At 40.3% G+C, this 17,949-nt stretch overlaps 1 protein-coding gene across 1 annotated transcript; it reads left to right on the plus strand.

The window, feature by feature from the left end:
• Nucleotides 1-397: 397 nt before the first annotated feature.
• Nucleotides 398-14,737, plus strand: LOC116915260. Its single transcript, XM_032919763.1, is given in 5 exon segments — nucleotides 398-574; nucleotides 1,009-1,048; nucleotides 1,051-1,164; nucleotides 1,167-1,564; nucleotides 14,594-14,737. Coding segments are annotated over 5 exon segments (873 nt in total).
• The last annotated feature ends 3,212 nt before the right edge of the window (nucleotides 14,738-17,949 follow it).

Consider the following 17,949-nt stretch of genomic DNA (forward strand, 5'->3'; position numbering starts at 1 on the left):
TCAGCACTTTGATATGTTTAGGGTAATAGGCTATTCTGCTGTACTAATTTGATATTATTTCAGAAGCAGATTTTACTTTCAGTTAATTAATGTAAGTGTATATGAATAGCTTTTTTTTTTTTTTTCCCCTGCACTGGGAGATGTTACTGAAACTAGGTGTCTCTGCAGGTTGAGGGAAAACAGTAAGTGCATGAAAAAAACAGTCTAAAGGTAAAAGTGCAGCCAAGAGCTAAATCTCTCTGTAGGGTGTTTCTGGGACATCTACCATTCTTACTTCCTCCCTGATGGAGCTTTGAAATTCTTAGCAATTTCCAGCTCTCAGTTGAAGTAGCATAAAGCTATTAACATATGCTCTGATAAGAGGACCAAAACAATTGTGCCAGAGGAATAACACAGCATGCCTTCTGGAGTGCAGAATAAGTGTTACCTTCACACATTGGATTCATCAGGACACAGTGAGGTATCTAATGGCAACACATTCCTGCTCTTTGTCTCTCTTATGTGCATTTTCTCATACACGAATACCTACAAAAGACTCCTCAAAGTTTCCATTGATCAGCCAATGCTTGTGAGCGTAAGTCACAGCTCTTGGTAGTATTTTTAGGGGCCAGCTTGTTGTAAAGTTCTCTACAGAGCAAGATAGATCAGCTTTACAGTTACAGAAGCCTTGTTTTGATTTGACTTTTTATTTACTTTACATCTGTGACATTACATCCATTGAACAATCTATTGAAAATAAAAGGGGAAAAAAAGGGACATAGGAAGGAAGAGGGGAATAATAGATCCAAAGGGAGAAAACCATAGTCCTTTCCCCCATACCATTTACATCTTTTCCTTATCCCTTTTACTGGTCTTATGTGACTAAGTGCCAGGTCCTGCAACTAGGTCACAACAACCCCATGCAATGCTACAGGCCTGGGGAAGAGTGGCTGGAAAGCTGCCCAGCAGAAAAGGACCTGGGGGTGGTGGTTGACAGCCAGCCATATATGAGCTGGCGGTGTGCCCAAGGCAGCCAAGAAGGCCAATAGCATCCTGGTTTGTGTCAGAAATAGTGTGGCCAGCAGGGCCAGGGCAGTGATCATTCCCCTGTACTTGGCACTGGTGAATACTGTACCTCGAATACTGTGTTCAGTTCTGGGCCTCTCACTACAAGAGAGACATTGAGGTGCTGGGGCGGGTCCAGAGAAGGGCAACAAAGCTGGTGAAGGGTCTGGAGCACAAGTCCTATGAGGAACGGCTGAGGGAACTGGGGTTGTTTAGCCTGGAGAAGAGAAGGGAGGACCTTATCACTCTCTGCAACTACCTGAAAGGAGGTTGTAGTGAAGTGGGTGCCAGTCTCTTTTCCCAAGTAACAAGCGACAGGACAAGAGGTAATGGCCTCAAGCTGCACCAGGGGAGGTGGATTGTATTGGATATTAGGAAAAATTTCTTCACCAAAAGGGTTGTCAGGCATTGGAACAGGCTGCCCAGGGAAGTGGTGGAGTCACCACCCCTGGAGGTATTTAACGGTCATGTAAATGTGGCAGTTAAGGACATGATTTTGTGGTGGACTTGGCAGTGCTGGGTTAATGGTTGGACTCAATGATCTTAAAGGTCTTTTCCAACCTTAACAATTCTATGATTTTATAGTTTGGACTGTGACAAGAGTTCTCTTACTTCCCCTTCTGCCAGCCTTCCCATGTTCCAAATATTCCTCAATATCTCTTTCAGTCAACATCTTTCCGTAGGCCTTTGATTAATTTCCCTGGGCTTTGGCTGCTGTTTATGCTTTTGGGACTAAAAGATGCGTTCCTCTGAGTGTCCTCGTTCTCACAAACTACGAGAGTTTATACACCCTCTGATGAGGAAAACTGCAGCTTTCTGTGTGTTCTCCGTTTCCAGACAGAGGATGTTAGTATGGCTATTCTGTTCTTAAGTCACATAACAGTATAGACTCCAGCCAGATAAACACCTGTGGCAGCAACAAGTGTTATATCTGACGGGTACAGCTCTGCCAGGAAAAGCTAAAAAGCCCCGGCACACACACAGTGATCCTGGCTAAGCTTGCTCTGACCTCAGGTCCTGGGTGTAGCTCTACTCTTCCACTGTAACTTTTGTTACTACATCAGTTTTTACAGAATGTAACATATTGGTCTTTATGTACCGATGACACTTTAGACTTCGCTTCATATACTTGGTTCAGGGTAAATACAAGGTATATCCACTTCTAGATGTCAAGGCATTTTAAACTGGGAGTAGGTAGAAGCTCCCAAACCTGACTTTAAGGGTGGTGAGCCAGATCCTGTTAGTAGGGTTCAGCCCCCTCTTTTTTTGGGATATGGAGACTATTTTCTTTGTATGCAGTGTGCATCAGCTATGCATGACGGACTTCATGCAAAACAGTTTAACCAGACATCTAATCTCGCCTGGAGGGAAAAGTGTTTTTTACAGTGTGTGTATTCATTCTTTTATTCATTTAGTTCTGTGTTTCTGCACTAGTGGGTAGGAATAAATCTCTATATCGTATTGTTTAAATAATACTAGAAATGCTGTCACCAGAGCTTCTCATGTCCCTTGTTACTCTATAAACATAAGAAATTTCAAAATCAGACATACAACTTGTAACAATTTGCGTATGTATATGTAAACAGGCCACTGAGCATGCACTAAATTGAAGAAGTTAATTTTTTAATTTATATTCTGGTTTTTGGGTTTTTTTTTTTTTGTGATTTCTTAGACTTTTTTTTTGTTAGCTTTTTTTTCTTTTTTTCTTTTTTTCTTTTTTTTTTTTTCTGTTTTGTTTAATGGGAAATCTGACAAGTCATGATTACAAACAAGAAGATAGCACTAATATTTCTCACGTATGATGCCTGGCATGACCCTCTATAGTTAAGCACCCCCTCATAAATATGTGTATCTCGGCAGTGCTAACAAAATTCTCCAGGTGTAAATCTTCAGCCTAGTAGTGGACTAAGTAAGCAAGAGAAGTGGCTATATTCCCTTTTCCAGACTATCTCTGGAGCAGCACTGTTGGCTCAGGATTTGTGGAAAAGTTGATCAGCTTCACAACATGTTCAGATGCCCTATGGTGTGAAAAACATAAATTTCCTTTCTGCCTACAAACTCAAACTGCAATCTCTGCTTCCAGATCCAAACTTTCTCAGCATTTGTGAAGCTGGGATAGGGCTTGGGCTTGTTTCTGTTTCAGACTTTGGAGGTTTTTCATCCTTTCCTTTGAACTCTGCTGACCCCATCAGTTCAAAGTGGACACTTTGAATATGAAAGGCTTAAAAGTCTGATTAAACTGGCTGGCAAAGGAATGTGAAAAATATCAGCAAGACTGTGGCAGAGATTGATAAAACTTGGATTTGGTTTGTAATTTAAAAGGCAGGTTGTGTTAGGATTAGAAACCAAATCAAACTCTTTCTCCATCAGAGTCTGCATTTTCACTTACTTTAGTTGCCAAGGACCAAGATAAGTAAGGAGTGGAAAGGAAGCCTTGCGCAATCCTCGTTCAGATGAACACAAAGCCTTTCCTGCCTATCTTACTTGTTCATCATCATGTCATGGCTTGCTCACAATTACTTGACCATCCTGGAGCCCAGGTGAGACTACTTCTTTTGTGAGTCTCCTCTCCTACAGAGGCAGACTTATAACAATTCCTCTCACCCAAACCGGGAATTGCTTTGCTCTACACCATGGCTCTAGGCAGACCTACCTTACTTCCTACCATAGACCAGCTTGTCCACACTGTTAAGTCTTACCCAGATTAAATTACAGGTTAAAATCCTATATGCCTTAGTGGGCCATGAAAGTAGGGTTTCAAGGTGTGACCTCACTTTTCTCTGGGAAGAAATGGGGGAAGGAAGGGCACATTTGCTCACCCCTGTCCTGCTCCAAGGCTCCTGCTTTGTGGGATGAAGAAAAGCAGGCAGAGGCACCTGCCCTCCTGCCTTCCACACTGCCCTGGCAGACAGCAGGCTGTGGGCAATTTTCATTCTGAGAGGTAATTCTCAGATGACTATTTTAATTTATTTTGGTGGGAACCTCAGTGAGCAGAGCTATGTATATAAACAAAAGCTTTCTGGCTCAGGACCAGCATTTGCAAAACACTCTTCAATATTCCTCTGAGAGTGACCCACATGAAAATGGACGTTCTCTCTGATTTCTTGACTGCCCCCACTTACCAAAGCCCCTACATCTGCTTAGTTTACACTAAAAACATAACCTCACAATCCCTTTTGATGGAAACTTCTTGACACATTGTGACTGACTCAAGATCGGCGTTGGACATCCCAGGAACCCAGTCTGGATCATCAGGTAGTAAGAAATGGCGTTGGTGAATAATCTTATTACATCACTGAATTTGCATCTGATCTATATGCCACCAAACAGTATATTTCCCTCTTTCTAATTGGTTTCCTAGAGATGACTTGGACAAGGAAAAGATGCATTTTTCCGAAGACTGAAATCTTCAGATCCTGATCTAAGGTAGTTGTTGACTCCTGATGAGAAACCCTGGGTGACTGGTGCTTTTGGTCTGCTGAACAGTTCGAAACCCTGGGTCAGTTTTGGTTTTGACACCATTACATTTAATCTCTGGTTTCACAGCATGATAATGCTAAGGGCACAGCATTTGCCTCTGCTGACTGCAGATAATAGAGACTCAGCACTGAAGTCTTATGTGCTGCAAATTGCTGTAGCCCCTCTATCTGATACTGTACATTACTCTCCCTACTCTCAAAAGGGTTTGCATTCGTCTTCCTTGTCTTTTTTAGAGGTGGCTTGAGACATTTCAGAAAACTGCTTTTTAGGTGACTGACTTCCACAAATTTGCATTCCACTCCAGCTCTGATTCATCTGCTGCAGATCAGCAAATCTGAAACTGCCTGGCCAAGTCTTCATGACTAAATCATACAGGGTGGGCATGCAAACTGCATGAGGCATGGCATGGCTAGGGCTTCAGGGCTGAAGCAGCCTGGTATTGTAGGAGCTGAAGGAAGAGATTAATAAACAAGAAGGCATCTGAGACTGTAGCCATGAAGGTGCTCCTCTGGAAGAAGGGAGAGCCTGTTCCTGATGTTCTTTATCTGATGACATTTAATTAAGAGATGCACTGTTTAGTGCTGGGAACACTGTCTTCTTTACTCTCTCACTGGCCCCTACCACTCTCATCGCTGGGTACTCAGGCTTAGACTGGATGGATGAAAAACAGTCGTCCCCTTGCTTGCCTCCATAGGAGCACAAGAGGGGTCTATGGGAACAGGACAGTGCCGGAAAGAAGATGAAGTCTGTTCTAGTCCCAGTTTAAGAGTTCTGGGGCTGGCTCAGGTGGAGAGAGTGACTCAGAGCATGTCTGTGTGAGGCAGGGAGGCCTCACCACTGAACCTCAGCGGTGGCAAGCAGGGAGTGTCTCTGGAGGGTTAGTGGGGTTCCTGAGTCTGAGTTTTGATTTACTTGCTTGGCTCTGCCACAATGCACATCAAAGTCCTGTTTCCCTGATGATGTGGCTCCCTCCCTGGATTTCCTTCACCCGGCTAGAGGCTGGTGTCACTATGAGGTGGACATTACTCTGATATGAGGTTGGGGCACAGCCAAGGCATGCCCCGTACACATGGGCATACAGAAGCTCCTCTGTGTGTGGCTGGGCAGTAAAGCTGAATGAGGCTGCCTGGGCAATGAAGCTGCAAATTTACCTTAGAAGAAGACTATATGCCTTCATCAGCTGTCGGAATTCAGTCTAGGAGTGTGTTTAAACAGGACAGAGGAATTTCTGCCTTTGTCCTCCTTCATTTCATGATACTTAACTGGGTTTTTTTGACTAAGTGTAGGCACCCAACAATACAGCAGACAATGATGCAAGCAGCTGAAATCTCAGATTTCCTTAGCCAGAAAGGGAGATGATTCCTTTTGTTTTTCTTTATTATTTTGACGTTAACATTCAGAAAGCAGAGGCTAGTAACCTGGTTTTGCCTTTTCTCAGTGAAAGCAACCTAATCTCTGTCTGCTCTGCCTTGGGTCTTACTTTCTTGGCTACCGCGTAGCCCAGCTTTCCATTCACAAAGAAGGATCAGTGTGCTCTGTGTCCTATTATAACGCCCTGCTGGGATGTGGGACCCCAAAAAGGGGAAAGTTCAGTCTTCACAGTGCTAAAGAGTAGGCCAAGTACAGTAACCCACACCATCTACTGCTTTCATTTAGTACTCTAATCTGCTAACTGTCATCATAAGCCTATTCTTCCATCCTTCGCCCTTCATTGACTTGATTGAATCTGATGAGCAGCAAGCTTCTGAGGTAGACAACAAACTGTTTGGATGGTTCTGTTTAGAAAGAGGCAGAAGAAATGCTCTTGAAGACTGACTTTGGGTGTTTGGTGTCACAGGTGCAGTGGCTTAGGAGACCTTTCAGAATAACCATCTAATGCAAGATCAGTTGAAGACATCACCATGGCATAACAAAACTTGATCTCACATTTTAGAGACTCCTACCAGTCAACATTTTAGGCCTGCAAGCAGTAGCTCCTTGCCTTTTCATTCAAAAAGCTGTCAGTGCTCTGGCCGCCACAAAGCTGGTCACCACAAACCAGCATCTTGAACAACTCTCACGCTGTTACCAGATGTTGAGTTGGCAGTTGATGTTCTTGATGATCCTGATCCTGCCTCTCCACAACATGTATATTTAAACTGTGTATTAAGTTTCTGAATGCATTGCTTGTATTACATTATTTTATCACAGAAAAAAAAAAAAAAAGGAAAAAAAAGAAGGATTTGCTATCTGTCAGAACTCTAACCACTGCCTTTTCCAGAGGTGTATCTATGACACACAGAGAGATACATGCCTGTACTAGCTAAGGAGACAGGGACACTGACCTACTTATTTAAAAGGGACAGATCTGACTGCTGATCCCTGGATAAGACAAAAAGACTCACAATGTGGCAGGTGACGTGTCCCATTTTTCTGCCTTATAGCCAGCAGCAAGAAGTCAGTGGTTAACACAGGCAGATTGTATCTCCCTTTGGTGCTCTTTAGAAGCACCTGCTGATCCTCCCTTCCTGGTGTCCTCCTGCCCAAAGACCAGGTGAAACAATGCCAGGGTGAAACAATGCCTGGGTGACGGTAGGTGGGCTGGGCTTCTGAAAAGTGCCCTCATCAGTGTGCCTAAAGGCTTCAGCCTAAATCCTTCTCCTAGGAAAAGAATGATGTGAATTTCAAAGTGCTTCAAAGTAAGTTAGGCACTTAACTGCTCTGACTATCTGACATATTTAGGAGCTTTAAAAAAAATGCAGTTAGGCAATTTAAGTACTTGGAATTTCTGACTGCTAATCTGGAGTAAGTTTATTTGTACAGGTATTATAACAGAGTTCAAAATCCCTCTTTTTACTCAGTTTTCCACTTGTGTGAGTGAGTGTGCATGTGTGTTCAGATTCTGGAGAAAGCTCAGGCTGAACAGACCCCAATTATCTACTGTTTGTAGCATAGAGTTACTTTTTTCTGAAACAGTGGTACAGTTTAATCATAGTTCCTTTACAGTTCATGACAAGAAAAGGCACTGATAAATTAAATTTACATCATATATTGTTCCCCAGGAACGTCACAATGTTATTATCATCTTCAAATACTACCCTTTGTCTGGAAATTATGTTGGGTTCTTTTTTCCTTTGAACTTCAATTGAAAATGGGGTTTATGCCAAAATCTCAATTTTATTAGCAACAGAAACCTCTTCCAAATATAAAACTTGATACTAGTGCTCATTGCACAAACAAAATAGTATAGGATCATTTTTATCATGATATTCTTTCTGTAGGAGTGACAAAACATAACTGGTAGGGTTGCTTGTGGATTTTGAGGTCTGCATATTTAGTACATTTTTTGTTAAGAACAGGGCATTATACCCTCCTAAATTCTTTGAATATGAACATCCAGACTAAGTTTTATAGTAAAGCTTTTTTTTTTTTTTTTCCTATGATGATTTTGCAGGCTGGAAATGCAGGCGTTGACTAGTTTAAATTTTGCATGAAGTCTAATAAGCGCTCTGACAAAGTAAACAACAGTCTGAGTTACATAGTTTTCTTTTTATTAGCTGACCTTGAAAGCTAATAAATTCATTCTGTATTTTTGTGCTACTGCCAGTTTGCAGCATACAGGAAACTAATCTTTTACAATAACTACCTTCCTGTACTCAGTTCTTAAATGGAGCCAAATGGATTGGTGGCGGAAGAGCTCCCCAGCAGTTCCTGTGAAACAGTGCTGAGCACAGCAAGACCTGACAGAGGCTGCTTGCTATTATTGACTTTGACAATGTAATTATGTTCTCATTTACCTCCCTAGCACTTAAGAAAAAAAAAAAAAATCCCCCCCAGTACAACAACTACAACAATTTTAATGTCAAATTAGATGTGAAATATGTATTTGTAACATGCTAAATATATAGCAATAGCTCTGCTTTTTCAGAGGGTAAAACACACTAGCAGTGGCCGTTACAGCACAAAGGTCTTTCACATGTATCTGGCTGCTGCAGCAACACTTTGTTCCAGACACAAAGGCTCAGGCTCACTGGTGAGTTAATAAAGGATCTGTATCCCAATTAGCAACTTGTATGTGCTTTTTAGCAGTAAAGACAGGCTACCATTAACATAGTATACTACAGTATACTGCAAATTAATCTAATATCACTTATTTAGGGGCTGAGCTCACTCTTTCAATTTTAAAGATGTCCATGGGTATTTTGCATACTTACGAGTGGTTTGTTCTTGCATGTACGGAAATCATTTGCAAGAGCTACCAAAGATTTCTCTGTTGCAAGGCCAAATGCATGAGCAGATCCCCAGTGTACTGTAGCACCATGGACACATGTGGTCATATGCTTGTACAAAACCAATAGTCTTAATTTGCCCCATGTGGGGAAAAGACCTTCCAATGGGAGGTCCCCAGTTCAGTTGAGTTAGGTAACTGTCTAGTCAATATGGAAATTAATATGGAAAAGCTCTATTTTTTTTGATCTGTCATGAAGTGTTCTTACAGCTAGCATCCATCTCTCCAGCCCCTCTATCCCCCACCTAAACCAAGAAAAAGACCCACTGAAACAAACCAACAAATTATTTGAATGACATTTTTGAAAAACGTGTTTGATTATATAGTTTCCCTCCTCTAGTTCTTGATTATGCCTGACTCCTGCTTCATTTGCCCTCTCAGAAAAGGTTAAACACCAAGTACGGTTCACATATTGCTCTCTAGGGAAAAAGACCATGATAGCTTCCGAGCTGTGGCTGTCATTATTGTAAAGCATTTATGAGAAATCGCTCAAGCTGCTCCACTAAAATGGATACATTTCTCTGCAGCAACTTTTATTTGGGCTCTGTACCAGCTGTAGTTGTGAATATGGCTGAATGGATAGAAAGAGACAGAAAACAGAAATTAATTTCTGTGTTCTTTCTGGGTCTTCTTTTAGTTTGTGATTTCTTTTAATTTAAAAAGGATAACCAGGAGCTGAACTCCTGGAGTTCATATTCCATTTCAAATGAAAAGAAAATGTGTTTTATACACGCAGGTCTTGGGTAAAGGTTTCTGGATCTGTTAGATAAAACAGTTCATCAAGAAAAATGAGCAATTTAGATAGAGATTGTCTCAATTAGTGTCTTAACGGACATTTGCTATTGCCTATAATGGGATATCCTCTTAAAAAACTCTCCACAGGAACAATTGCTGGCATGCTTAGGAAGGCAGCCTGTAGATAAAAGTGAAACATACACCATTAATTTAATTCAAATATGGGAATGTTTGCTGTTAAGTAAAGGTGTCTACTATACATTGCTGGCTTAATCTTCACCTTTTAACCTTCATCACTGAGTATCTTCAAGCTCCCAGAGCAAGTGTCTTAAACGCATGTACTTTGCTTTGCAATCAGGGCTGCCTGAATCCACACTCAGACACTAATGGCACCATAACTCGATCCCCACACAGCCCGGTTCATCCACATATCATGTCCATCCTGACTGAGACAAGGGCTCTGTAGAAGCTGATATGTGATCTTGTAATTAAAGATATTGTAAAAATCAGACTGCACAAGCAGTGTTAGTTCTGGTGTTTCTCAACCTTTGAATTGACTTTGCAAACTTACATTCTTTAAAAGGTATAAGGGGTATTTTTTACTGAAAAATAAGCAGATAAAACACCCACAGGAAAAAGCAGCCCCTTTCCCATAAGTATCTAATCAGACAGGATAATACTGGGTTCTGATTTGGGATTTACTAAGCAAGGTTTGTACTCTTGGCTCCCTAGGTTTCTCTTGTATCATCTAATGAAAAAGCCTGTGGCAACTGTGAGTCCTTAATGGCTGTTTAGGCTGCTGATTAGACTAGGACAGAATAGGACAATGTATTTTGCCACATGCTGCACAAACATGTCCTCTGGGCTCAGTTTCTAGTACTGAAAAGAAGAACACTGTTGGCAGTCCTCCCTATGCAAACAGCATGTCTCCATCCCTGTTCTCCTCCTACCCAGTTTACATTCAACACAGCTCCTGTTCTCCACCTCAGTTTCCTTCTCTCCAAATCAGACTCCCTGTTGGCCTATCTTTTGCCACCTTCTCCCACCCTTCTTCCCTGCCTCTCTCCCCAGCTTGTTCCTCACCCTCAGCTCACATCTCCAGGAGCAGATCTTCTCCCAGTCTGTGACTTCCACTTGCTGCCTATCTACTCCTCTTCTGGCACCATCTTCCCCCACACTTGGAGGCCACCAAGAGAAGAAGGAATGGGACCTCACTCTCTGTATCACAGCCTGCTTCTGGCAGCTGAGTGAGGCAACCCTCCTTGCAAGTGAAAGTCTTGCAGTGATCCCAGAGGTTACATTGGTCTTTGAAAAAGTGGAAACATGATTTGACCACATGGAGGACCTGTGATGAAAAGCTCAGTGAAAAGGGACTCTTCAGCCTATCCAAAGCTGCCTAACTCCACTGCAATCCTCATCAACTCAGTGCAGTCCTCATAAGTTCAAAATTTCCCAGATTGTTTTATGACACTGAAAGTTTTCTCAGGGACAGCAAAAGACAGCAGAACTTAACTGAAATGCATTTCAAGTCTTCACTCTGAAGCGTGTGAAAGAGACTAGAGATTGACAGTAAAATGACTTTAAAATTATTTTCTAAATAGGGAAAAATGTGTATTTCCATGATATGGTTCTTGGAAACTGTCAAACTCCTAGCAGAAATGTGCCCCAATACTTCCATGGGGCAAGTGTATAATGTATATCTGAAAAATAAAAAATCCATGAAACTGTATATGGCTCATCTAGTAATTCACTGAAAACACTATCTTGTAATGGATATTTGGGCAATCTTAAACATAATTTGCATTCAGTTTCTGTCTACAATATTTCTAGAACACTGTTATGGATGAGTATGTTTGCACATGGCTACAGAAGCTCTATTGTCACACCTGTCAGATTTATTTTACATATGTTCAAGATGTTATTTATTTAGGTTTCCCTGAACCTCTAAGACATACGTTTACCTGTTTTCATACAATTCTGTCTTCATAGTTCACTGCACTTTCCCTCTACACTTTTCAAATCCTTGTTTAATCTGAATAGACAAGAACAGAACGCTGTGTTCTAAGTGGAACCCTACCAGGGAAATGTATTATTCTCGTCATTATCACTGTCTTAGACACAGAGAAAACCTGCCGTGAGTGCTATTCTGGGGGCTTATTTAACTTCTCAGAGTCAGGAACAGAAAGCCACTCCCTTCCCTGTCTATCAAACCAAATTCCGTCTCTCTGTTCCATGCAAAACCACATCTGGGTGCACGAGTTTCTAATCCTTTATTTTCAAAGAAATAATAGTTCAATTGTCTGCTGATTTGAGTCAATCTTGTTAGATCCAATGAACAGTTTTGCAGTGCTATAGGTAGATTTCTTCTAGCATCTCTGAATTTCTTAAGCAAACCTATGTCTGCTTTGACTAAAAATGTGATCTAATTCCTAATTATTCATCAAATAATTTACATGGACCCTTAAACTCACTACCATTTACCCACCAGTATGGATATTTATTACTCCAAATAGCACCTAATTTATTCATAACCATACATGGCAAATAATTCCCTTACCTTTCCTTATTTTCTTGTGTTAACATCATACCATTAAAAGTATTTTAGCTCCTGAAAGACCACAAACACAGGGGACACTGGAAAACAGTCAAAAGGCTATTCATAACAGTGAGTTAAGAATAAGTAAGAAGTTCTGGGACACTGAACTAATGATTTCAGGTATTTAGCTAGATATATTGAACTAAATCCTTTAGGTTTCTTGTACTTGGCTTTGGCACCAGTGCAAAAAGAGTTTGAAATGCTGCCATTCCAATTTATCTGCAGTTTATCCTCCTTTTGCTGAGTTGTACATGATTCAGCAAGATGCAGATAACCTGGCCTCTGCACTTTTCCCATTGACCCTGATTTGCAGGTACTGTGGCAGAAGGACAGATACATGTTTCTTCATCTATGTGCAGTTAAAAACAAGTCTTTCTTTGAATGCAGAAAGCTGACTCTCTCACTTTCAGACTTCTGAGACCTACTGTGAACTTAGCAAGTCATCTGTGGTGGGGAACTGATCTGTCACAACATATGAGGATAAGCCCCATCTGTGCTCCCTGAAGCCATCAGTTTGGAGTTGCTCTATGTTCGTACATTTCTGCTTCCCTACTCTGGGAGTTGTCCAAGATATCAGATAAACAAGTATTGTGAGGGGCACATTGCTAAGGTTCTCTCTTTGGTCTGTAACTATGTTTTTCAGTAAATTTTGATTTTACACATGCTCTGGGACAATGCTTCCTATCCTGTCCTGCACTAATCTAACCTCCTCCTGCCCTGGAACAGCATGGATTTTCTGTATCTCACAAAGGAAGGCTTAGAAACATTGAGTATTTGAAGATCTGTTCCCTACTAGCTCAGACCATCATTATCAGAGATAAAATTTTAGCACTTTCAGTGATAAAACTTCCACTTCAGGATCATTTTCTCTCCTGATTTATGCTGCCTTCTTACTTAGGTCTCTTGCTCTCTGTTGATGTCTTCAAGGAAAGGTAACATCAGTATTTTTTGAAGCTCAATTTAGTTTCAGATGGGATCTGCAAAATCTATTTTAGCTACTACAGCACCTGACTATCAGGTGCCCTGAAGGCAAAATTCTGATAACTCAAGAAAATGAATGAGATGCCACTGAAATGCACAACAGGTGATGAAATCCAGGGCACAGGTCATGGAGCAGCTTCATACTGGATGCCATGGTTAAAAAAAATGTTTACCTGTGGGTTATACATAAGATTAGAAGGAAGAAAATGCACGAAAACACAAGAATTTTTATTAATATTTAGCTGAACTACACTTGCTTTCCAAGATATCACAACACTTTCTAGAAACAAAACAACATTCCCTTCAGTGTTGAGCACTGATATGAATGTATGATAAGGTGTTATGACTTTTTGGAATCACTGCAGTGAGTTGTGAATTATTCATGAAATTAAAAATCCCAACTAATTCACAGCATCAAACAGTTCTGGCAAGTGGCATATAATGCTGGAAGAAAAAAACATACACTACATATTAATCCAGAAAAACCTTTCTTATCCCTTAAATCACTGGACCCATACTGTTTTCCTCACCCTCAGGCATGCTGGTACTTTAAGCCTTTAGAAGGGAAGTTTTTTCACAAATCAGGATTTAGATATTGCGATTCTGTGCTGTGAATAGGTTACATTATAAATGGCTCAGAAACTAGCAACCAAAAAGTCTTGGGGAAAAAACCCAAAAGTAGCCAGTAGAGATTCACAATGTTTTTTATATATATATATATATTTTTTTTTTCTGTAAGTAAATCACAGATACACTCTTATTCTTATTTTTGGAGTGAAAAAAAAGTGCTAGTAGGTGCATGGAAGGAGTAGGGAAATCATGTAAACAGTTTGATCAGTTAACACGCTTATTTTGCAAGAAAGTATTTACTCAGATTCAGTTTCAAAACCCCCAAACACAGAGAATATTGCCATTTGCCACAAATTGCAAATGAATTCCACTTTTGCATAGTTTTCATCTTAGAAGTGGATCATTTCCAATAGAGGTGTGTCAGCTCTCAAGTTAAATCGTTATAATTGATCTTTTTGACTTTGCAGGGATTTGCAGGCAGTTTACTGTTTTGTGAATATTTGCTCAAATATGAAAATCCTGAATGGTGAGAAACAAAACTGGGAAAATGTTATGAAAACTGTTCAAATCTTTACACAGCCCCACTCTCTTAAAGGATGTATAGGCTGTCTTTATTTACAGGCCTTTATGGATAATAAGTAATACATATTCTGGATCTGTTCCACAACTATTTTACTCAAGGGTGTTACTAACTGCTTGAAAAATCAGTGGAAGCATATAATTGTAGAACAGGAGCTCTGCAGTGGGGAGTCAGGAGTAGCTTTTGTCTATTCAGTATTAGGACACTGGACAAAAGAAGCGTGGTACCTGATTTAACAACGTCCTTATCAAAAGTCAGATCTGTGTTAGGAGCTTCAGAAAGCTAATACCAGCTTCTTGAACCTTCAAGTTTTGCTCTTTCAAGCGTCTTCTTACTTCAGGGTGCTCAGTTTTGGGTAGAGATGGGGGAAAAACTGTACAATGTACCAACTAGTGAAAAAGAAAAGAACTTGGAAGTACTTACAGATAACAGTGTACAACTGCCAGCTACTTCCCAGAACCCCTTTTTTGATATAATACCATAATGAATTTCTATGTGCTTTAGTTTAGGCTATTTTGGAAGTCCTAGGCTTCTGGGAATTGTTCCTTCAGTCCTGTCTAGGCCAGAGTCAGTAGGATATAGATGTTGGTATAATAAAGCAAATCTACATGAGGAAGCACCCCTGGAGCTGGGCACTGCTTGAAAGGGGAGCAAGGAAAGGCTAAAGGAGTATTAGGAAAGAAGAGGGTTGAAAAGGAGCTATGATAACATGCCTGTTACAAGGAACTGGAGACCTTTCTTTCACAAATGCTGCCATCTGCAAGGCATAGTGCTGTGTCAGGGACACAGAGACTGTAATCAGCACTCCATGCAAAATGCCTGGCTTCAACAAGCTGCCCAGAGCTTTCTCAATGTTGTTTATTTGATAGGGGGATCTAACAGGAGAGAATTTGTCAAGGCAATGAAAAACTATATCCCCAGCAACTCTGGATGGTACCGAAATACTGCACACAGTCAATTGCACTCAAGCCAGAGCAGACTTCTTCTTGCAGCTCAGTTCCCATGGTTTCATATTCATCTCACTTCTTTTGTTCTCTACTTCTAGAAGACATTCATTACACAGCAGTTCTCACCCTTCTCTTCAACAGTAGGCCAGTGGACAAATGCCACCTGACCCCTGGTTTTCATATAATGTGAATATAAAAATTTAAATTTCTGTACAAACTGCTGCAAAGGAAAATTTTGAACATTATTTATGTGCTATTTTACAGTATAACTGCAAGGAAAACTACTTCTGTTAAGCATTCAGACTATTTTGCGGAGAGTTGAAAGCCTTGTTTGAATATTTTTATGTTTCCTGGGTAATAAATATCTCCCTGCAGAAAGACAGCTTATGTGTTTATGTATGCAATTACTGTCTCGCTGCTTCCCAGCTATCTCATCTACCTAAAATCAACAGAACTTCCCAAATGTTTAATCTATCCTGGGAGAATTAATATGGAAATTATCACATCTGGAGTTGTAGGAAATAGCATTCTGAATCTATAGAAATGAAAACTGTCATTACAGCAAAAAGATGAGGGAGATGCCTGCACTGGAGCAGCCTGTGTAACCTAGCTACCATAGGCATGGCTAACACCACGCTGTGCAGCAGGTCAGAGCTCAACTGAAAATCTTATCTGCACCCTGGCTAAAAGTCAGTCTCCTTCCTACAGTGACTGTGGGGATGAATCATTTCAGTGAAATTGGTACCTGTGTTGACTTCTTTCCTGGTATCTGTAAATGTATCTTTAAACTGTAATGCAAATGTTCCCTAGGAGTTAGAATGGAGAATTGATTTTCCAATATCTTTGCCATTTTACTTGCCATTCCCCAGCCAGCACAAGAGGAGAGTCAACATGTAAAGAGCATCTAAAACTTCATGAACAGGAGGGGAAAGAAGGAGGGATGGAAGAAAAGCAGCTGAAGAGCTGTTTTAGGAACTTAGGTGGCCATATTTGCAGACAACTGTGAAAGCAGAGTTGTGAAGGGGTACTGTTCCAGTGAATTTAGAAAAGGTGGAAAATGCCTGCATCACTCTGGAGGCAGAAAAGACTTATGTAAACAGTTGGGTTGGAGAAACTTTTCTTGATAGGGACAAAACCTAATGTTAATTTTCCCTTAACTTGTGTGGTACTGAGATCCCACCTTATAGAACTGTCCTACAGGGTGTCTTTTATTCTCGACCCTAAACATTAGCTCTGTAGGTAATGGGAAAGATATATTACATATAGGACCTTGCAAGTGCTTCTGTTTTTTAGGTTTTGTTTGTTTGTTTGTTTGTTTGTTTGTTTTCATAGTCATCCTATGCTTTAAACCCTGAATCGTGTTCTTGTGTAGTAGTTTAGTCTAGTATTGAGAAAGCAATACTTTACCTCTGCTTTCTGTTAGCAAAAAAATCTGCTCTCAGCAGACCTAAATGCTCTATTGAACTCTTAACAGTGATTATGCTGATAGTGACATTTGTCTGTGTTGTTTTCCACTATGCTTTAGGAGTTCAGAAATTATATTGGCAAAAATAATTACAATCAGGCAGTTTGCTAGCCTGACTTCCTGCATCAGGTTTTGCATTCCTTTTGGTACCCATGCTATGGCCAATGGTAAGAAAAATGAGAACAGTGATTTTTGGCAGAACCAAATAGTTTCACTGTTGTTTTTTTATTTAGCAAAGGCCTTGCAATTAAGAATCATAATCACAAAGCTTCATTGACACTGTGATTAACCAGGAAATTAGATCAAATTAGGTAACAAATAGTTTATTAGAGTTGAGCTGCCACAACTAGATTGACATAAATAGGTCAGCATGATATTCTCCTGTAGATATATCCTAAAATGTCAGAGATACCACGCAAAAAGAATCAGGCAAGATGCAGAGTTGGTATCTTGAGAGGATGCACAGTACTTCCGCTTCCCAGTGGCCATAGGCCACCATAGTAGTTAATGGCAGCTTCTTCTCATCCTGGTACTCAGTGTCTTCTCTTGTCCATAGATTTGATTTGACTTTAAAATAAATTCAAAAAATTATTGCATTTTCAAGTCCTGGAAGAAAAATATGCAAACTTTCTTAATATTTCTCTCCCCAAACAGTATTAGCTTTTACCTTCACAGTATAAACCTTAGAACTGTACAACTTATTAGCAAAGTCTCTATTGACTGAAAATATTGTTAACACCGATCCAACTGAAAGTACTGAATATGTTCCTTTATTTTCTTTTAGGGCTTTACTTCTCCTTTACTTCTACTTCTAATCTAGATCAGTATGAGAAACGAACAGAAAGATGTAGAATATGTAATGTAGAATTAATCTTTTTACACTAGTATTTTAATATTCCCAGTGAAAAAAGTGTTGCCAGTTATAGATGCACTAAACCTTCTTGGCAGAAACATAGTATTATTCACTAGCGTGTTCCAATTTTAATTGACATGATGTGTGACATACCCTGAGCAGGACTGGGCTGTGTTTAACAGAAAGCAGACCTGCACTACCATCATGTGCAATTCTGCCATCAGTCAGACTACTCACCAGGAAATTGAACCATGCCATGGAACCTTATTTTTATTTACTTGGAGAGATTTCAGGTGACTGATATATAGGGAGCTGTTAAAGGTGGGTATTTTATTAAATACTTCCCTTTCCTTCTATTCTTGATTTGTTAGTGCCAAAATTTCACAGCTGGAGAAGGTTTTCTGTCTTCTTAATCTTTAAAAAAAAGAAAA

Source organism: Strigops habroptila, chromosome 2 (genome assembly GCF_004027225.2).
Source record: "Strigops habroptila isolate Jane chromosome 2, bStrHab1.2.pri, whole genome shotgun sequence".
Lineage (NCBI taxonomy): Eukaryota > Metazoa > Chordata > Aves > Psittaciformes > Psittacidae > Strigops > Strigops habroptila.